The sequence below is a fragment of the Bos mutus genome, chromosome 15, assembly GCF_027580195.1.
Source record: "Bos mutus isolate GX-2022 chromosome 15, NWIPB_WYAK_1.1, whole genome shotgun sequence".
NCBI lineage: Eukaryota > Metazoa > Chordata > Mammalia > Artiodactyla > Bovidae > Bos > Bos mutus.
In genome coordinates, this window is record NC_091631.1 from 75,362,994 (window position 1) to 75,386,287 (window position 23,294).

The 23,294-nt window shown below is 40.4% G+C and overlaps 1 protein-coding gene across 3 annotated transcripts in view; it reads right to left on the reverse strand.

Moving 5' to 3' along the window:
- PDGFD (platelet derived growth factor D) overlaps positions 1-23,294 on the reverse strand; it is a 281,841-nt gene that overhangs the window by 14,074 nt on the left and 244,473 nt on the right. For all 3 annotated transcript variants that reach the window (XM_070384346.1, XM_005887204.2, XM_005887203.2), the window contains one exon: positions 21,490-21,688. In XM_070384346.1, coding sequence (XP_070240447.1) covers positions 21,490-21,688 — 199 coding nt within the window. The remainder of the gene's footprint in view (positions 1-21,489; positions 21,689-23,294) is intronic.

Genomic DNA, 23,294 nt, shown 5'->3' on the forward strand with positions numbered 1-23,294 from the left:
GCATTTAAATCATAGCTATGTCTCCTTTTAGTTGGTAAGTTACTCGACTCCTCTATACTCTGTTTCTTCATCTATGAAATGTAAGTAGTGTAACTACTATTTTAGCAATATTTGAAGTATTGAATGCAGTGTGCCTGGTATTCAGTCTGGGTATTATCATTCATCTTGATTCAGTTTCTCCAGTTTTTCCCTTTAAAGTCAAATGGTCAATAATTAAAAAAAAATTTTTTTTCAGATCTGTCTCTTTTATTTCTCTTTTGGCCATTATTCTATATAAATAATTATGTGGGGGATTGGCTATCAGGACTTCTTTGAATTAAGAGCATTACACTAAATTTTCAGATTTTAATCATTAATATTTTACTTGAGTTAAATTTGTATCATTGTACTATATAAATTATATTTTTTTCTTTTTTTAAATTTAATTTTATTTAATTTTACAATATTGTATTGGTTTTGCCATATATCAAAATGAATCTGCCACAGGTATAACTATATAAATTATATTTTAACTTGTCATCTCGAAATCCATCTAATCATCCATCTATTTGGCATTCAAATCCTCTGGCGGGTGAGCATGTACATGACTATCTTCTCACAAGAATGCAGTTAGAGGAAAGTCCTCTGTCTTTTCCCAGGTTCCATCCCATTTCTGAATGCACTTCCCTTGTCACCAGTCAGGCGACTGCAGGAGGAATCCCACAGATGCCAGGCAATTGTCATCAGACTTACTCTGATTTTAGCCCCATTAAATGTCTTAGTCCTAAACCAAAACTGCTTGAGGAGTAGTAAGGAGTATTCTTTTGGGATAGAGGTCAAAGGCGAAGGGTGCTATCGGTAGAATGCATCTGAATGAGACAGAAATGAAAGAAGGCACAAACGGATGAAGATTCCACTTAACCCCATGAAGTCAGCTAAAATGCTGGCCATACGGTCGATGACCCCCTTGAATAAGGAATTAAATGGCAAGTGGACTCATGCTCTGCCCTGCATGCCTTTGATTCTCAAGGGCATGGATTTTACCCCACCTCTTACATGCTGAGCCCAGGACACTGTGGGAGCTGCATAAATGCTAAATAATTGCTGTGCATAATTGATGGCTGTTTTTTTCTTCCTTCGCAAAGACATATCATAAGTTTAGCTATAATCAATCCAGTTTTAAATTAAATGAACTCTGTCTTGGGAAAGGAACCATTTCATTGCTGCTAAAACCCTGAAAATAACTGCAAGCAAAGCAGAGAGGATTACATAAATGGATTAAGAAGTGCTGCAATCATCCATTACAAGTGTCACCTTGAGATAAATACTGGTGCTGGCTGTGCATTACTGGGCTACAGCAGGGCTAATGCAGAGGGCCAAAGCTGCTGATTGTGTTGCTGGGAATATATTTTGTCCATCATCTAGGAGCAAGAGGCGCTATTTGCAGGAAGGAATTGTAACATGTGAGGTTTCCCAGGTGGCTCAGTGGTAAAGAATCTGTCTGTCAATGCAAGAAGACATCGAGGGACTCAGGTTCAACTCCTGGGTTGGGAAGATAACCTGGAGGAGGACCTGGAAACCCACTCCAGTCTTCTTGCCTGGAGAATCCCACGATAGAGGAGCCTGGCGGGCTACAGTCCATAGGGTTGCAAAGAGTTGGATATGACGGAGCCACTGAATACAGTGTGTTCAGTAAAGCATGGTAGGCCAAGAGGGTGGGAAGGAAGTGACAGACTGAATGTAGGTGGGTTCAGCCAGTCCTCTGCCAGGCACCTGACACACAGGACTATTTATTGCTGCTCCCCACCCTTTTGAGATGTGTGTTACTTACTCAAAGTGAATACTAAGTAGGAAAACTGGGCTTGAAGTCATTCTCCCTCTTGCTGCCCGGTCACCACCACGTCAGGCAGAATGGGGGGCTGGCAGGCAACCTGGGGTTGAAGGGAGAAGACTGATCTCCCTGGCATGATATTAAGCTGTCCTGTATGGCGGTGTACTAGGACTGGGGTGGTGAATGGCTCCACCCTTATGTCCAGAGTATGTCCAAGCCAAATCATAGCGTGCTTTCCAGTGGGAACTCAGCTGATCGCCTAGAGGGCCCTCCACAAATCAGGATAGGCATGCATGCCTTACTTGTCTTGGAACAAAACTCTTCACGTCCTATGACTGTTTTACTGACTCACACTGGTTACTTCCGTTTCCTACCGGCCATGAAGAGATTTACGATGCTGTCAGTTATTTATGTGGCCCTGTGTGACTGCTGCAGAATCCAGCTGCCCTGCTTATCCGGGGGGATTGAAACCACAAAGGCACTCAATTTAGAACTAGAACTAAAAACATTCCTCAGAGTGGATGCAAATAACTTTAAAGCGCCATTGCAGACTTTCTGCAGGGGATATTGAATTTCAAGTCAAAGAAGACTGATTAGGCAGTGCAGCAGAGCGGGGAGCCAGACAAGGGACTGAGTGGCAATTAAGGCTTCTGGAGCCCTGGTCTGAGGGGGGCTCTGGTGTGAGCTCCTGTGATGGGCCGGGTGCAGGCCACGAGGTTACAAACCCAGGGAGAAGAGCGACCCTTCCCATTCCCGATTTAGCTTCCACAGTGGAATCTTACTGAGAGCGAGGATGTACCAAATTTAATTCAAAGGCCCATTAATTTCATCTAATTGCCCTTATTTCACTCAGCTGTACATAATGTCATCATCCCTCTTTCGCTGTCCTTTTGAATTTGAGTCCTGCCTTCTCATGGATCTTTGACGTCATTTCCATTTTTGTGTTCTGCACTGACAATCTGCTGCAAAGGCTGACAGGGCTCCGGTGTTGTCAAAGCCTTCCTCCGGACACAGGAATCCAATGTGGGCCATTGCACCCAGCCGTGGGAAGCACCATTTTCCCTCTGTGCTGGCCTCAGAGTGCAGCCTAGTCACAGAGGCTCCTGGGCTGTGGGATGAGCTCTGCGATCTGAACCCTGGGACAGGGATGTGTAAAGCAATGGGATATTGTTGAATGCACACCCTAATCAGTTTCTAGTCTATGAAGGCTCAGATTCGGGAGGAAGGAGAGTCAGCCTGTTCTTTTTGATATTGGCCATCCCAAGTATCAGGTAATATAGAAGTTCTTCATGAATACGGTTGCATGAAATCCCCATCAATGCTATGAATTACATACTATTGTTACCCTTATATTTACACTTGAGACAATTGAGCCTCTGAGAGGGAAGGGAAAACATTTGTCCACAACCACACACCCAGTCAGTAGAAGAGCCAGAGTGTGAATCTAGCCTTTTCATCACTCTTGCACTTTGAAGCTCCAGTCTGAAGATTTGAAGAAGGGTGCAGCGAGCAGATTCTATGAGCCCTGCTGGAGCTTTCCTACTAGAGGTCTACTTCTTGTCAAGGACCTGGCTTCCTAGGTGCATTGCCAGACACTGACCTGTCACTTTTAAGATGTTGTCAATTACATATATCCAAGCATGTACTTCTGTGCACAGACATTCATCTATCAGATTCTACCAAAAGAGTACACGCTGACCATAGTCTTGCTAATAAAGCAGATAACTGCACAGAACCTAGTATTTTCATTTAGTATTGCAAAATAGCACCTGATGCGAACAGGTGGCTCACTGAAAAAGACCCTGATGGTGGGAAAGATCGAAGCCAGAAGGAGAAGAGGGAGATAGAGGGTGAGATGGTTGGATGGCATCATCGACTCGATGGACATGAGTTTGAACAAGCTCAGGGAGTTGGTGATGGACAGGGAAGCCTGGCATGCTGCAGTCCATGGGGTCACAAAGAGTCGGGCACGACTGGAGTGATTGAACTTCCTTGAGTCAGTCTCTTCTGGGTACCAAGTTTATTATGCTGTTCCCTCATCAATCCATCAATCTTTATCCTGTCATGTATGTCACCAGTCTTGAATATTCTTGCTATTCTCCAGTTAAACTTCTACATATTCTTGGATTTAGCCAGTAATTATTTTGTATGCATGCATGCTAAGTCCGTTCAGTTGTGACCAACTCTTTGCAACCCTATGGACTGTAGCCTGCCAGGCTCCTCTGTCCATGGGATTCTCCAGGCAAGAATATTGGAGGGGGTTTCCATGCTCTTTTGCAAGTAATCATTTTAGTATAATCCAGTTAAGGCCTTCGCAGTGCTGAAATCCTTTAAGGATTCTCCTAGCAGGCAGCCTCTGTTCGTGCAGATTCAGCACATGGCACTGGCGCTCGAAGATCAAGTGCCTGAAGGAGGGCCATGCTTTTCTAACTTCAAGCTTTTATCAATCTAGTTTACCTTCTTGGGCATCTCAGGCCACTGTGTCATTTTGATCTTCTAAGTCAAGAGGCACATTCACCCTACATCTTCTCTAACCCCTTCACTAAATACTCACCTCACATTCTCTGCCTTCTATTGTAGCACTTACTTTGTAGAACTTGCTTTATCCTTTTCTTTTTAAAATTAATTTATTTTAATTGGAGACTAATTGCTTTACAATATTTTGACGGGTTTTGCCACACATCAACATGAATCAGCCACAGGTGCACATGTGTCCCCAATCCTGAACCTCCCTCCCACCTCCCTCCCCATCCCATCCCTCTGGGTTGTCCCAAAAGATTGCTTTGAGTGCCCTTCCTCATGCACTGAACTTGGCACTGGTCATCTATTTTATATATGGTAATACTTGTTTCGGTGCTATTCTCTCAAATCATCCCACCGTCGCCTTCACCCACATAGTCCAAAAGTCTGTTCTTTACATCTGTGTCTCTTTTGCTGCCTTGCATATAGGATCATTTCTACTGTCTTTCTAAATTTCATATATATGTGTTAATATACAGTATTTGTGTTTTTCTTTCTGACTTACTTCACTCTGTATAATAGGCTCCAATTTCATCCGCCTCATTAGAACTGACTCAAATGTGTTCCTTTTTATAAGCTGAGTAATATTTTATTGTGTAAATGTACCACAACTTCCTTATATGTTCACTGCAGCACTGTTTACACTAGCTAGGACATGGAAGCCATCTAGATGTCCAGTGTCAGGTGAATGGATATCCTTTTCTTTATTTAGGTGTTTCTCATCCACTAAACCATAAGGTTCTTGGAATCAGAGTTAATCATCGTTTAATCTCCCCTCTCAGAGTGCTTTGCCATTAAGTGGAAGAAGTATGTGTAGGTCAATTAAGTGCACCGCTCCTAAAACCGTTTAGTTTCAACAATTAGAAGCTGCATAGTACTGAAAAAAATACATTTTTTGGTAGTCTTAGAGTACATGCCATTTCAGGATATTTGAAATAATTAATTAAATCCAATAAAAAAACAACAGGAATCACTATGGCTTACCTAGGCAAACATTTCTGATTTTCTTTAAACATCTACCTTCTGTGGGATACCAATCAACTTAAAGCCAAAATTAGAAAATGGTTAGGCCATTTATAGACCTACTAATCAATCCAAGTTTTCTTTATAAGGCATAGGTACTCTGTAATGACTAAATGAATCAAATTACGTTGGGTTAGAACTGAAAAGCTAGGATTCTAGAACCAGCTCAATGACAGATAAACTGTGATGCATGAAGGTTGGCACCAAGACCCACGGGCTCTAGAAGCTTTTCCACATCTTTTACATGGGGTGAAGGATGGCATCCAGGAGGCTGGCTCTCTGATATACATCTCAAGGTGCTCAGGAATATGTCTTGTGCCAAATGGGTGATAGTCCCACAGCCTGCTACATAAAGTGCTATAAACTTGGCTTTGAGATTACAAGACCAGATTTATAGTGCTTTAGGTAGGGTGGGAGGTAAGGGGAGTGGATGAGTAATTGCAGTATTTTTATACCAAGAAACTAGGGGCTCTCAGCCTTCTTTAAGGTTCACAAATTTCCTAGGAGGCATCTATTCATCTTTATGAGCATTACAACCTCACTGTGATTTTCAGATTCCCACTTCTATGAATTAGCACTTAATTGTGAAGACTGTTTCCACATTTCAACCCAGTTTTCAAGTGCAAATGAGTCTGGAAAGAACAATTATTTTATAACTTTTAATGAGGGAATATCAGGGTATTTTAAACTTAAAATCATGAATCTCATGACTCCATTTGCTGGTTTAACTTCTCAAGAATGGAAACATTCACCACTTGTATTTATAGAAATTAACCTAAATCATAGTAAAATATTCCCAGTCAGACAATTCCTAATTGTCAGGGTTTAAAAACATTGTTAAGCAGTGAGTGAATGGAAATTTATTGAGCAGCTACTATATGCCGGGTACTATGTGAGATGCTTTTACAAAGTTAAGTCTCATGGAATTCTCATAACAAAACTTCATCTTAGAGACTACTTTTCCCATCTGATGGATATGGAAACTGAGATGCAGAGGAGTTGAGTGACTTGCCTACAGCCACTGGGTATAGTAGACATTTGACAAATATAGGCTGGAAAATGAATGGGTGAATACATGGATATCTACAAGGTATTGGATTAGGCATGAAAGCAGCTGACACTGTCATAAGGCAATTCTCTGAACTCTAGAGGGGGTGTATAAAATATATCTATAAAATGGAAAATAAGAACAAGGCCAGGAGATGAATAAGAATCAAGGAGTCCTTTAAATGTTTGTCTTTCTCTCATTTACTAAACTATGAGTCTCTGAGTTTTAAGCACCACTGGGTCCCTTACAGCACTGACCTCACAGTCAACACATCCAGGTTCATGTCATGGCTCTTTATTTTATAGCTGTCAGTAAACCTTTCTGCATTTCTTTCTTTTATTAGATAAAATGGAATAACAGTACTCTCCTGCCAAGAAATTCATTAAGCTTGAACAAGTTAAAAGTGTCTGAAGTGCAGTCCAAACCCTCAGTTCCCAGTAGGTATGCTTCACTTTAATGTCGAAATGAGTAAAACAGATCAATGAAATAAAGAACAGAATCACCTAAAACCAGAAGTAGTCAAGATTCTGCAACTGGTGATCGCTAAGGAAAGGAAGCTACCCCACGTCCAAGGAGCAGTGGCTGTGTGAGTGCAGGAAGGCCAAGAGGAGCTACTCCACATTCAAGGTCAGGAGGGGCAGCAGTGAGGAGACACCCCTCGTCTAAGGTAAGGAGCAGTGGCTGTGCTTTGCTGGAGCAGCTGTGAAGAGATACTCCATGTCCAAGGTAAGAGAAAACCAAGTAAGACAGTAGGTGTTGCAAGAGGGCATCAGAGGGCAGACATACTGAAACCATAATCACAGAAAACTAGTCAATCTAATCACACTAGGACCACAGCCTTGACTAACTCAATGAAACTAAGCCATGCTGTGTGGGGCCACCCAAGGTGGGTGGGCATGGTGGAGAGATCTGACAGCATATGGTCCACTGGAGAAGGGAATGGCAAACCACTTCAGTATTCTTGCCTTGAGAACCCCAAGAATAGTATGAAAAGGCAAAATGATAGGATACTGAAAGAGGAACTCCCCAGGTCAGTAGGTGCCCAATATGCTACTGGAGATCAGTGGAGAAATAACTCCAGAAAGAATGAAGGGACGGAGCCAAAGCAAAAACAATACCCAGTTGTGGATGTGACTGGTGAAAGAAGCAAGGTCCGATGCTGTAAAGAGCAATATTGCATAGGAACCTGGAATGTCAGGTCCATGAATCAAGGCAAATTGGAAGTAGTCAAACAGGAGATGGCAAGAGTGAACATCGACATTCTAGGAATCAGCGAACTAAAATGGACTGGAATGGGTGAATTTAACTCAGATGACTGTTATATCTACTACTGCAGGCAGGAATCCCTTAGAAGACATGGAGTAGCCATCACGGTCAACAAAAGAATCCAAAATGCAGTACTTGGATGCAATCTCAAAACTGACAGACTGATCTCTGTTTGTTTCCAAGGCAAACCATTCAATATCACAGTAATCCAAGTCTATGCCCCAAACAGTAATGCTGAAAAAGCTGAAGTTGAATGGTTCTATGAACACCTACAAGACATTTTAGAACTAACACCCAAAAAAGATGTCCTTTTTATTACAGGGGACTGGAATGCAAAAGTAGGAAGTCAAGCAACACCTGGAGTAACAGGCAAATTTGGCCTTGGAATACAGACTGAAGCAGGGCAAAGGCTAATAGAGTTTTGCCAAGAAAATGCACTGGTCATAGCAAACACCCTCTTCCAACAACACAAGAGAAGACTCTACACATGGACATCACCAGATGGTCAACACCGAAATCAGAGTGATTATATTCTTTGTGGCCAAAGATCGAGAAGCTATATACAGTCAACAAAAACAAGACCGGGAGCTGACTGTGGCTCAGGTCATGAACTCCTTATTGCCAAATTCAGACTTAAATTGAAGAAAGTAGGGAAAATCACTAGACCATTCAGGTATGACCTAAATCAAATCCCTTATGATTATACAGTGGAAGTGAGAAATAGATTTAAGGGACTAGATCCGATAGAGAGTACCTGATGAACTATGGACGGAGGTTCATGACATTGTACAGGAGACAGGGATCAAGACCATCTCCATGGGAAAGAAATGCAAAAAAAGCAAAATGGCTGTCTGGGGAGGCCTTACAAATAGCTGTGAAAAGAAGAGAAGCCAAAAGCAAAGGAGAAAAGGAAAGATATAAATATCTGAATGCAGTTCCAAAGAATAGCAAGAAGAGAAAAGAAAGCCTTCTTCAGCGATCAATGCAAAGAAATAGAGGAAAACAACAGAATGGGAAAGACTAGAGATCTCTTCAAGAAAATTAGAGATACCAAGGGAACATTTAATGCAAAGATGGGCTCAATAAAGGACAGAAATTGTATGGACCTAACAGAAGCAGAAGATATTAAGAACAGGTGGCAAGAATACACAGAAGAACTGTACAAAAAAGATCTTCACTACCAAGATAATCACAATGGTGTGATCACTGACATAGAGCCAGACATCATGGAATGTGAAGTCAAGTGGGCCTTAGAAAGCATCACTACGAACAAAGCTAGTGGAGGTGATGGAATTCCAGTTGAGCTCTTTCAAATCCTGAAAGATGAAAGTGCTGCACTCAATATACCAGAAAATTTGGAAAACTCAGCAGTGGCCATAGGACTAGGTCAGTTTTCATTCCAATCCCAAAGAAAGGCAATACCAAAGAATGCTCAAACTACCACACAATTGCACTCATCTCACACGCTAGTTAAGTAATGCTCAAAATTCTCCAAGTCAGGCTTCAGCAATATGTGAACTGTGAACTTCCAGATGTTCAAGCTGGTTTTAGAAAAGGCAGAGGAACAAGGGATCAAATTGCCAACATCTGCTGGATCATCGAAAAAGCAAGAGAGTTTCAGAAAAACATCTATTTTTGCTTTATTAACTATGCCAAAGCCTTTGACTGTGTGGATCACAATAAACTGTGGAAAGTTGTGAAATAGATGGGAATACCAGACCACCTGAGCTGCTTCTTGGCAAACTTATATGCAGGTCAGGAAGCAACAGTTAGAACTGGACATGGAACAACAGACTGGTTCCAAATAGGAAAAGGAGTATGTATGTCAAGGCTGTATATTGTCACCCTGTTTATTTAACTTATATGCAGAATACATCATGAGAAATGCTGGGCTGGAAGAAGCACAAGCTGGAATCAAGATTGCTGGGAGAAATATCAATAACCTCAGATATGCAGATGACACCACCCTTATGGCAGAAAGTGAAGAGGAACTCAAAAGCCTCTTGATGAAAGTTAAAGAGAATTAAAAAGTTGGCTTAAAGCTCAACATTCAGAAAACAAAGATTATGGCATCTGGTCCCATCACTTATTGGGAAATGGATGGGGAAACAGTGGAAACAGTGTCAGACTTTATTTTTCTGGGCTCCAAAATCACTGCAGATGGTGACTGCAGCCATGAAATTAAAAGACACTTACTTCTTGGAAGGAAAGTTATGACCAACCTAGACAGCATATTCAAAAGCAGAGACATTACTTTGCCAACAAAGATCTGTCTAATCAAGGCTTGGTTTTTCTAGTGGTCATGTATGGATGTGAGAGCTGGACTGTGAAGAAAGCTGAGCGCCAAAGAACTGATGCTTTTGAACTGCAGTGTTGGAGAAGACTCTTGAGAGTCCCTTGGACTGTAAGGAGATCCAACCAGTCCATTCTAAAGGAGATCAGTCCTGGGTGTTCTTTGAAAGGAATGATGGTAAAGTTGAAACTCCAGTACTTTGGCCACCTCATGTGAAGAGTTGACTCATTGGAAAGGACTCTGCTGCTGGGAGAGATTGGGAGCAGGAGGAAAAGGGGACGACAGAGGATGAGATGGCTGGATGGCATCACTGACTCAATGGACATGAGTTTGAGTGAACTCCAGAGTTGGTGATGGACAGGGAGGCCTGGCGTTCTGTGATTCATGGGGTCACAAAGAGTCGGACATCACTGAGTGACTGAACTGAACTGAACTGAAGGAAAGGAAGATCATGCTCACTTTGATGTCAATGTCAGAAAGCAATGATGATGTGTGTTTTGTTTAATTCAATGAGACATAGCACTGAAGCACCGTCCTTTGCAATTAAAGACACTTAGCGAGCCAGATCTCCCAGCTCAAGCAGTTTCTGCATGAGCATGAGTTCTAGGAAGGGTGAGCTGTCTCCTTAAGTCCATCAGTGCACTGAGCACAAGGATGCTGCTGGGTTCCTCAAGGCCGCACAGGTAAAAATTGGTATAGGAACCACAAGGCAAACCCACTCAGAGTACCAAGAGTGACCGTTGTGGGAAAGGCACATCTGTCCACCAAGACATTGAAAGTTACCTATGGTTTTCTACTGTGAAATGGATTTTCCAATCAGTTTGCACTTAAGTCATATGCTTAGACGTGAGGAATGTTTGATAATGAAAGTGGGCTTAGGATATCCACAAAGATAGACAACCATTATTGGAGAAAAGCAGAGGTTGCGCTGGCACGAAGAGAATAAACAAGCAAAAAAAGTCCTTGATCCTGTGCTGAGATTTTCTTCAAACTTTTATGTGTGTGCCCTCGTAGACGCATGCAGCACTATATATGACAATATGATTTTTATTAATGGTTGCAGGCAAACTGAGTGAGTGGGGCATCTAGATACTTCAAATCATATGGGTTATAGACAGTGGCTAAAGCCTAAAACTAAGCTTTCAAGAGGAAACGTCTAAAAAGCAAAATGGGGTCAGAAATTTCTCAGTAAATAGTATCATAGAAAAGTTGAGTAGTTGGAATTTATTTTGTAAAATTTTAATGAGTGTACCGATTATACAGATACTTAAATATGACAATATTTGGATAGTCCATAGGAGGCTCTCCAGACTTTTAAAGCCATACAGGGAAGAGAACAGAGTCCACAGAAATGTCTTGGTTCTATGCAGAGTTTTGTATTCAAATAATAATAGTAGCCAGCATTTATTGAGGGGCTACTAGGAGTTGGATACACTGCTATTATTAAGCCTAATACAACTTTGCAAAGGGGTTGTAATTAGCTATTTTACTAAACGCCGAGGTCTGCATATAACTTCTCCAAGGCTACTATCAGGAACTGATTTAGAATTTTTTTGTAAGTTTACTTAACTCCAAAGTCCGTTCTCTTCCCACTATCACATTCTTTCTTTTTGCTCTATTTCTATCAAATTTATGGTAAACAATTTTAATATTGATAAAAAGAAGCTTTTACTTGGTACATACCACATTGTTCAGGAAACTCAAAGAAGTTAGCCCTTATTGAACATAAGAAATTAGAAAAATCCATTTGATTTAATGTCTCTGTACCCCTGTTTAATTTACCTATAGATAGTTGCAGACGGATGACATCTCAAGACTGCCTTACCCAATCATCCATAGAGTCAAGGACTTTCTGCAAATTCTTACTCAGATATTAAACAGGCAAAGAGAAAGGTGTAAGCATTTGATTTACATTGACTAGCTCATTTTAAAAATACGTTCATATCTTAATACACTGAAATTATTTCCTACATTCTGAATCATTTTTGGAAGAGCGAGTTACCTCTTTCTAGTTAGTATGCAAGGGCATGACCAAAAATAACACTAAGTGACTAATTTAAAAATAAAAGATATTTGCATCTAAAAGAATTCAGAGCCAGTTCTAACATTTTATATGAAACATATCTATTTAATTTAATCCTCAGCTTCTTATGCCAGTTATTTACCAATAAATTGTTTTAATATTAAAGAGTGTTTTAGATCTTATAGAAAAATAACATCATGTAAGAAATCACAGAATTGATATAAGATCCTGGGGAATGGGTTGGTAACTGTCACAGAGTTACAACATCTAACCATTTAGAATCTGTGAAAATCATATATTTCAAACTGTGTCATCTGGAATCAATTTAATATTAGTATGCTTGATTCACTCAATATTAACTTACTGATTTTTAAAGAGGCATGCACATCAAATTCAGCTCATGTATCAATAAATGGCAAATCTTTGGGGAAAATGTATTTTTGTCAAGCATTATTGTTGTTCAGAACTACTAAGTTGGAATGCCTCAACAATTATATCCATATTTCAATCACAACACAAGCTATTAAAATAGGTTTCCCTCTTACTATTGGGTTTTCTATGGCAAAAGTGAAAGAGAAATTTGCTCAGTTGTGTCCGACTCTTTGCGACCTCATGGACTACACAGTCCATGGAATTCTCCAGGCCAAAATACTGGAGTGGGTAGCCTTTCCCTCCTCCAGGGGATCTTCCCAACCCAGGGATTGAACCCAGGTCTTCCACACTGCAGGCAGATTCTTTACCAGCTCAGCCATACAAACACACCATAATTCAGGAAAGTCATGCTCTCCTGGAATAAGTTAAAAAAAAAAATGGATCTCACATTGTTAATTCCCATAAGTCACTTCTCAATGCCCAGTCTAGTAGAATTTAAGACCAACAGTTTTTCCATGTTGAGATGTCAGATTTTGTGCTATATACTTGAGTAAATACACTGCCCATAAACTTAAAAGTCTTTTTTTTTTAAGGAATCATATTATAATTTCTGTTAACTTCAGTGGTCATACTTCCTTGACTTCCCTGGTGGCTCATTGGTAAAGAATCCACTTGCAAATGCAGGAGATATGGTTGATCCCTGGATTGGGAAGGTCCCCTGGAGAAGAAAATGGCAACCCACTCCAGCATTCTCATGGACAAAGGAGCCTGGCTGGCTCTAGTCCATGGGGTCACAAGGAGTTGAACATGACTTGTGACTGAACACAAGTATAGGCACATAGTGGTTATGCAAGGATTCAGAGAGTAATTGCATGGTTTGTAGAACATCCATATAATTTTTTACCTAATTATGTGCAAATTTGCTATGTTGTTAGCATGTTCATCAGAAGAAATAAATGCAACTTGAATTTCAAATGACTTATTTTACAACTTTGAGCAGCTTTAGGGTTGAAATTATTGGCAAAAATTGGGTTTTGGAACTCTAGTTATTTACAGATATCAATTATCCATGCTACCCTTTTCTCCATTACCCCCTAGGAAACTGAAAGTTGTATATATTAACTTGTCCTAATATCATCAGTCCAGAAGCTTTTATAGACAAGTTTTTGCTTATCTATTACTTGTGAATTTGAAAAAAAGTGGACCTTATGCACTGAAATTCTGGCTTCAGTACTTGGCGGTGTTATGTCTCCTTTCCCTCCCTCTTCTCTCTAAACTTTTAATATCCTTAATAAACTTTTAACTTCCCATTTTCAAGTCTTTTCTTAAGGAGAAGTAAAACATCACTGTCACCTAATCTCCCTTCAAATAACAGTAGAAGCAAAGCATAAAATTTAATTTAAATATATTAACTCTTTTCTACTTTACAAGTTCTTCACCTAGTGTATTTATATTTTAGTGTTTATATAATTTTGTGATCTATATATTCACATTCAATTTTATTTTATTTTTTTAATTTTTTAAAAATATAACACATAAGCATTTTATTTGGAAAAAATGATATATATATATAAAATATTTCAATTGCAATTACTCAATAAATACATGTATGCAGAAAAATGTTAGAAGGAAACAAAAATATATTATTAAAGTTTTTTTAAAAAGATTGTTCTGAATTTTCCTTAATTTTATTCATTTAATGTGACATTTATAGAAATTATTTCACTTTTTATCAAATTCAGTGCTTTTTACTTTCTTGTTCCTTTATGTTATTAGGCACTTGAGGGTCTTCTGTTATGGTCTACAATGATTTGACTGGATTTTCAGTTGAGCTATTTGATTTTACTCACTGAACCAACTTGTTAACTAACAAGACTGCGGCTATGCCTCCACTGGTTCCATTTTGGCTGACGGCTAAAATATAGCTCTACAAAAAGAAGGAACAGTGTCGGAGGGGACACCAAGCCCCAGACTCATGACGGGCAGGGCTCAGAACGCTCCACGTTTGTGACACCACATTCGTGTGACACCATCATCCTACATGATTAGATGCTGTTGCTCAGAAAGTGACAAGGGATGACTGTATAGGGCAGAGGGCAGCAGGATCAGGCTGATTATGATGCATTTCCTGCACAGGAAGCCTTGACCAGGGAGAACCAGTTCCCCAAAGAACTAGCTTGGGGAGGTTAGGTCTATTCTTGTCTAAGCAGGTGGTTAGGTCTGTTCTTGTTCTGACATTGCTGAGTGGGTGTCATATTACAGGAAGTGAGGCTGATGAGGGGAGCAGGGGAAGGAGGGGAAGGCAGGAGACAAAGAAAGAGTCTCAAGATGCCCAAATCTCAAGTCACAAAGGAAAATGTCATTAACTAAACAAGTTACAGTGGGCCAGGCACTCTGCTTGCTGCTCACACATGCCTGACTTCATTTTATTTTCACAAAAATCCTGCAAGGTGTACGCTGTTATCATCACCACCACCCCCATCTCTCCATTCTACAGATAAGACACAAGAGGCTCACCAAGGTCACGCAGCTTTTGAGTGGAAGTATTGGAAATTGAACCCAGATCTGACACCCTCAATCAGGCTTTAAAAATATTCTCTAAGAAAATTTAATCAGGAATGTGACAAGGAAGCAATCAGTTTTGTCAGCAAACAGCTTCATTTTAGGGTCCTTTAAAGTTTATATTTGCTTCCATTGAGGAACAATACAGGGAAATACACAAACCAGATATGCAAAGAAACCTTTCTGGTACAGTATACAAATGATGTATAAAATATTTTTAAAAACTGTTTTCTAATTCATGACTGAGTTGGAAGATAAGTATGTGATTTCCTTGGAGGCTAGAAACAACATGAAGGGGAAAAGCCCAGTGAGGAATAAAGCTCTTCTCTGGTCAGTAAAGAGTAAGGAAATTCTATAATTAGTTAGAGAACACTGGGCTCTAAGTAGGTTTAAATCCCCTCTTGACCCCTGACTGCTTAATATGTGAACTGCAGGAGACATCTTGTGAACTGAAAAATAAGACCCCATCAAGGAGCATAACCTCCATTTGTTTAAACACTACTCTCAGGATGTGTATGTGGCTTTTGTTGTTGTTGAGTCACTCAGGCGTGTCTGTTTGTGACTCCATGTGTTACCAGGCAAAGCTTGATTTGGGATGCAGAGGTGAGGTGTGTGTGTGTCAGTTGCTCAGCCAGGGGATCTTCCTGACCCAGGAATTGAACTGGGGTCTCCTGCATTGCAGGCAGATTCTTTACCAGCTGAGCTACCAGGGAAGCCCTTTTAGGCAAAATTCAATTCCATGAATCGTGCTTAATATTTAACAACCTTGTTTTGTATTCAAGTCAGAGGTGACTTCATCACATTTGCCTGGAAAATAGACTGGAGACAAGTGAAAAAAAACTGCCTTCAGAAGCCAGTTCAACTTAGGGTTGGTGCAGAAGGGCAGTGTGGCTGTGAGAAGCTCCACTTCTCAGCCATCAACTGGAGGGAGGACCTTGTAGCAATCCTGAGAGTAGTGTTTAAACACATTCAATTTTAGAATCTTGTTCTTTGATATCATGAAAAATTTAGATTTGATATCATGAAAAATTTGATATCATGAAAAATTCCACTTTTGATCAGTCTGGGCAAATCAGAAAAAAGGATGCTCAATAGATATTCACAAATGGCAAATTTGTTTCTACATAACATCATTAAAAGATTATTATAAGGGCTTCCCAGGTGGCTCAATGGTAAAGAATCAGCCTGCCAATACAGCAGATGCAGGCTCAATCCCTGGGTCAGGAAGAGCCCATGGAGAAGGGAATGGCAACCCACTCCAGCATTCTTGCTTGAGAAATCCCACGGACAGAGGAGGCAGGCAGGCTAAAGTTCATGGGGGTTGCAAAGGGTCAGACATGACTCAGTGACTGAAGAACAGCAACAAATACTGATAGTAGAAAAGGTTTTAGAAATCCTATGAAGTTCATATTTTATTTGACATCTAATGGACCTCTATCATCTATAACCATTTTTTGGTTTTCACTCATTTATTCACTATCCCATTTCTTATACATCAGGATAAAAACCATGGATTTATATTTTTAAGTAGCAAAAGCCTACAATAACAGCTGAAATATTAAACGTGACTTCCTTTGCTTCTGTGATACATGCAGGTGGTTCAGCATCAGGGGAATGATAAACAATTAGATCAGCACAGTTACACAAGTGTAGAGACAACAGTGACTTGCCAGCGTTCAGTGAAAGGGTACAGATCTGCCTTAGAGCCATTTTAAATAAGAGATTGAAAAATGGAATCTAAGCCAACAGGGGAGATAAATGTTTACTTTGTCAGAAATCAGCAGAATGTTGCCTTGAATACTTTAGCAAGGTTATTTCAGTAACCAAAGGCATTCTTAAGAAAGGCACAAGCCTAACTCTATGGGGTGGGTTTCTATAAATTTTAGAAATATACTAAATTATTAATATCTCCAATTTCACAAACACTAATTGAACAGCTAAAATATGTCAGTTATTATAGTTGTTTAGTCACTAACTCATGTCTGACTCTTTTCAAGTCCATGGACTGCAGCATATCCACTTCCCTGTCCTTCACAACTATCTCCCTGAGCTTGCTCAAACTCATGTCCATTAAATCAGTGATGCCATCCAACCATCTTGTCCTCTGTCACCCCCTTCTTCTCCTGCTCTCAATCTTTCCCAGCATCAGGGTCTTTTCCAATGTGGCAGATCAGATCAGATCAGATCAGTCGCTCAGTCGTGTCCGACTCTTTGCGACCCCATGAATCGCAGCACACCAGGCCTCCCTGTCCATCACCAAATCCCGGAGTTCACTCAGACTCATGTTCATCGAGTCAGTGATACCATCCAGCTATCTCATCCTCTGTCGTCCCCTTCTCCTCCTGCCCCCAATCCCTCCCGGCATCAGAGTCTTTTCCAATGAGTCAACTCTTCCCATGAGGTGGCCAAAGTACTGGAGTTTCAGCTTTAGCATCATTCCTTCCAAAGAAATCCCAGGGCTGATCTCCTTCAGAATGGACTGGTTGGATCTCTTTGCAGTCCAAGGGACTCTCAAGAGTCTTCTCCAACACCACAGTTCAAAAGCATCAATTCTTCGGTGCTCAGCCTTCTTCACAGTCCAACTCTCACATCCATACATGACCACATAGCCTTGACTAGACGGACCTTTGTTGGCAAAGTAATGTCTCTGCTTTTGAATATGCTATCTAGGTTGGTCATAACTTTCCTTCCAAGGAGCAAGCATCTTTTAATTTCATGGCTGCAGTCACCATCTGTAGTGATTTTGGAGCCCAGAAAAATAAAGTCTGACACTGTTTCTACTGTTTCCCCATCTATTTCTCATGAAGTGGTGGGACCAGATGCCATGATCTTCGTTTTCTGAATGTTGAGCTTTAAGCCAACTTTTTCACTCTCCACTTTCACTTTCATCAAGAGGCTTTTGAGTTCCTCTTCACTTTCTGCCATAAGGGTGGTGTCATCTGCATATCTGAGGTTATTGATATTTCTCCCGGCAATCTTGATTCCAGCTTGTGTTTCTTCCAGTCCAGCATTTCTCATGATGTACTCTGCATGTAAGTTAAATAAACAGGGTGACAATATACAGCCTTGACGTACTCCTTTTCCTATTTGGAACCAGTCCGTTGTTCCATGTCCAGTTCTAACTGTTGCTTCCTGACCTGTATACAAATTTCTCAAGAGGCAGATCAGGTGGTCTGGTATTCCCATCTCTTTCAGAATTTTCCACAGTTCATTGTGATCCACACGGTCAAAGGCTTTGGCATAGTCAATAAAGCAGAAATAGATGTTTTTCTGGAACTCTCTTGCTTTTTCGATGATCCAGCAGATGTTGGCAATTTGGTCTCTGGTTCCTCTGCCTTTTCTAAAACCAGCTTGAACATCAGGAAGTTCACGGTTCACATATTGCTGAAGCCTGGCTTGGAGAATTTTGAGCATTACTTAACTAGCGTGTGAGATGAGTGCAATTGTGCGGTAGTTTGAGCATTCTTTGGCATTGCTCTTATTTGGGACTGGAATGAAAACTGACCTTTTCCAGTCCTGTGGCCACTGCTGAGTTTTCCAAATTTGCTGGCATACTGAGTGCAGCACTTTCACAGCATCATCTTTCAGGTTTTGGAATAGCTCAACTGGAATTCCATCACCTCCACTAGCTTTGTTCGTAGTGATGCTTTCTATTTGTATCAACTTACTGAAGATAGAGGATGAACAATCCCTCAACCCTGAGTGCCTCTGAGGATCTGTCTCAAAGTGAAAGTCACTCAGTTATGTCCAACTCTAGGCCAGAGGGGATCTACTCAATCTCCTAGGAGCCATAAAATAGTATCAGTGCCCCAGGCTCGCCCTCAGAGTTTCTGAGTCCATGTGACTGGGACAGCACTAGGCACCTGTATTTTGTTAAAGCTCCCCAGGTGACTTAACATTCAGCCACAGTTGAAACACTTAGGTCCTAGGATCTCACATTGCTCAGTCATATCTAACTCTTTGCGACGCCATGGACTGTAGCCCACCAGGCTCCTCTGTCCATGGGATTCTCCAGGCAAGAATACTGGCATAGGTTGACATTCCCTTCTCCAGGGAACCTTCCCAACTGAGGGATCAAACCACGTCTCCTGCATTGCAGGCAGATTTTTTTTTTTTTTTAATTATCTGAGTCACCAGGGAAGCCCTCTTAGAGAAAATACAGAGATGCAACAGCAATGCAGTAGTTGGACAAATAAATGCTGTAGCATCTCATGTACTCCAAACTTGAGAAGTCTGGAGTGGTGGGCTTCACGGAGAGAAAACAAGGGACAATAAAGACTCCATCAAGGAAGTGAAGCAGTCATTTCAGAAATCTCAGTAACTACAGCTGGCTAACATCTCTTGAGCAAGTACTATATGTCAGGTGCTTTGGATGGCACTTCTAACAATTCCTGAAAGTAGGTATTATCATACCCACATTGCCAATGAGGAAACTGAGGCTCAGGAACAATCAATGATTAGCTGAAAATAATCACAAAACTTGTAAGTGGCAGGGTTAGGATTTGAACCAAGATGCCTTGCTTCTAACTCAACATAATATCTGGGGAAAAATAAGTAATGAATCTAGGTGATTTTTAAATTTTAGTATTTCAAAAAAATAGGTGTCAAGTAGGGCTGACTCTCAAATAGCTGTCATGGTTAAGATACTTGAAGATATAGTCAAGTTTTATCATTTCTTTGTCTAATGCCATTTTAATATTTTTTTCTGGGGTTCTCAAAGCATCATGAATATTTTATTTTCTTTCAAGTTGACCTAATAGAGATCCAAAGACAGCAATGCCTTATAAAAAAGCATTTTCTTTTTTGTGTTGGATACAAAGTGAGCACTGAGGAAATCTGATTTGAGAGTTACACTGTCCTGCATGTGACATCCTAGGCGGTGCTAGTGGTAAAGAACCTGCCTGCCAATGGAGGAGATGCAAGATACTTGGGTTCCATCCCTGGGTTGGGAAGATCCCCTGGAGAAGGAAATGGCAACCTACTGCAGTATTCTTGTCCGGAGAATCCCATGGACAGAAGAGCCTGGTGGGCTACAGCCCATAGTGTCGCAAAGAGTCAGACACGACTAAAGTGACTTAGCACTCACACAGGCATACAGCGTATTTCCATAACATCAGGGCCACCAGTGACTCTGTTGTCCCCACTTAGCTGTGCAATTTAAGTATATAAGATTATGACCTAAGCCATAAGTAGCAGATTTAGGCAGGAGTTAACTAATTAGTTGCTTCAGCCTACATGTTCTAACAGATTGCCCTCACCAGCACAAACATTATCTGTAAAAGGGCCCAGGTTCACAATTCCTGAAAGTGAAAGTTGCTCAGTCGTGTCCCACTCTTTGCAACCCCATGGATTGTGGCTTGCTAGGCTCCTCTGTACATGGAATTTTCCAGGACAGAATACTGGCGTAGGTAGCCTTTCCCTTCTCCAGGGGATCTTCCCAACCCAGGGATTGAATCCAGGTCTCCCGCACTGTAGGTGGATTCTTTACCATCTGAGCCACCAGGGAAGCTCAATAATTCTGGAGTGGGCAATCTATCCCTTCTCTTTAAAAGGACCTCTGTTACTACAAAGAAATAGGGTATACTGTATTAAATATCTTTACATCTGTGATGCAAGTCAGCCTTATAAGACTTCCAAAAATGTTAATAATAACAAATCTTATCAAATGAAGCAAGAACATAACAGACTAGAAATTATACTTTTATTCAATAAGAGGTAATTACAAACTATTTCTCTACTAATTTGAGTTAAACATTCAAATAAACACTCACATCCTAAAAACATATTACCCAGATGCAGCATCCTATTTTTAATAGCTTAAGTACTATGGTTTTAACTTTTGATGTTTTAACTCTGCTGAATATTCTTTTTTCCTCCCTTCACTGTGTTTTTCTGAACCTTCCAGCTGAATGTGTGCCCTCACACTTGTGCAAAATATCCTGGATCTGTGTTTCTTTCTTGGGACCTTTACATCCTATGAACTACCAAGGATGCCAAGCCTATGGTTAGGACCATATAAAATTTTTTGGAATGGACACTGAATAAGTAGAGTTGGAATCTTCCAGATTTTTGAACACTGCTTTACCAGGAGCCTCTCCTGCGAACACTGACTGAATCCTGGGCTAATTCAACACTCACATCCATCAGAGAGACACAGAGGACTGTTACACACGCACTGCCATTGGAGGCAAGAGACCATGATTCTCCTTTCCTCTCCATTGCCATGCAGCCATTGAAGAGTTATCCAGCTCCCCTGACTTTGGTCACCTCTACTGTTTATGGTGGGACTAAAAATACCTTGTTTGCCAAGAAGCACAAAGTTGATCCAGATGATTTTATAAGGTCTTTTCTAGCTCCAAACTTTGACTGACTCAAGTCTTTCTTAGTCCCATACAAACAACACAGTTTGGGCAAAACACAGAATATCACTTGAAAGTTCTGTGAAAAGATATATAATAATGGGCTAACAATACTCATCTGATTTAAGTGTATTAAATATATTGCATTGCAAATTCTTACTTGTTACTGTTAGTACTTGTATCTGTTTATGAAGAACTGTATCTGTTTCTTACCTTTTGACTTCCTGTCATGATACGATCTGCCTCGATGATGAGGGGTATCTAAATACAGATTCTCAAGATCTTCTTGCCATGATTCTGGATTGAAGTGCTTGAGCAGGTCTTCCACAGTATCAAATTCTGCAATCGTCTTGTCCAGAGCATCCGCAGTGAGAGTGGGGTCCGTTACTGATGGAGAGTGATAGGATATCCCCTAAGAGTGACATACAGCTCAGTGTACTCAGAAAAAGTGCATTGCTATGAAATACAAGTCACACAACCTTATGGAAGGAACACAGACTTCTGATTATAAGACATCACATATATAAATATCATGCTGAGCCCCTGTGCCGTAGTCTTGCCATATTCCTAAATAATTGCTTGGTAAATCATAGGCATTTGCTTTACTGCAAATCAAAAACAGGAAGATCATAAAATACCCAGCTTATCTGAACTGTAATCATTAAAAATGATACCATATAAATGGAAATATCAAAACAAGTCATTAAATTTCTTGGTTTAAAGTCCCAAATCATCATATCCATATCAACAAATAATGGTAATAGGTAAAGTATGAACTCCTTTCATCTTCCATGCAAACTGTGAGTAATCCATTTCATATCCCTTGCTTAGCTTTAATGCCCCCTCTTTACAGCTCACCTACCATAATAGACGTGAGCAGTGTTTAAATTTACTCTGGAAATACCTTGGTAAAATTTGGTACTTTAAGCATCTTATTGTCAACAAGAATAATAAGCCATGAAACTGGCTCCCTTGACTTAAGACTGGAAGATTCACTTGGGTGTGTATGTGTGTGTATATGCATTTTGTGTGTGTGTGTGTATGCACTTTCAGTGCTATAGTTGCTAGGGATCCCTGTTGCCATTAAAACATTCTCAGGAATACTCTTTAAGTGGGGAATGCAACATTATAGAAAGTCTGGAAGGGATTATGCATTTTGCCATGGAATATATTCCCATATAAATTTCTAAGCACTTACTTCACTAACGCTGTACAATCTTGAGGTAAATGAGCCATGAGTCAAACATCTCTGTAAAAATTGATGACCCATTAACAAGGGAATGGAAAGCATAGTCTCCAATGTTTTCTAAATGTCTTTAAAGAAACTGCTAAACAAATAATATCCCCCAAGGGCAAGTATCTCATATCTCTATAGGAAAATAAAAATTAATGAAAACTTACATTTCTGAAACTTAGCTGTATTCCTAAAGAGAAATAATATGCATATGCATTATAAAGTCCCAGACAGCAAAGCCCACAATTATTTTCAGACTTTCAGGTGAATGCTTTTTAAAAAATCAAGATCCAAAGATTCCCAAGTGACACTTACTCTTGGGGAAAATTATGAGGTTTTCAGTTTAGTTCAGTTGTTCAGTCATGTCCAACTCTTTGCAATCCCATGGACTACAGCATGCCAGGCCTCCCTGTCCATCACCAACTTCGGGAGCTTATTCAAACTCCGGTCCATTGAGTTGGTGATGCCATCCAACCATTTCATCTTTTGTCGACCCTGGCTCATCCCACCTTCAATCACTCCCAGCATCAGGGTCTTTTCCAATCAGTCAGTTCTTCGCATCAGGTAGCCAACTATTGGAATTTCAGCTCCAGCATCAATCCTTCCAATGACTATTCAGGACTGATTTCCTTTAGGATGGACTGGTTGGATCTCCTTGAAGTCCAAGAAACTCTAAAGAGTCTTCTCCAACATCACAATTCAAAAGCATCAATTCTTCAGCACTGATCTTTCTTTATAGCCTAACTCTCACATCCATACATGACTACTGGAAAAACTATAGCTT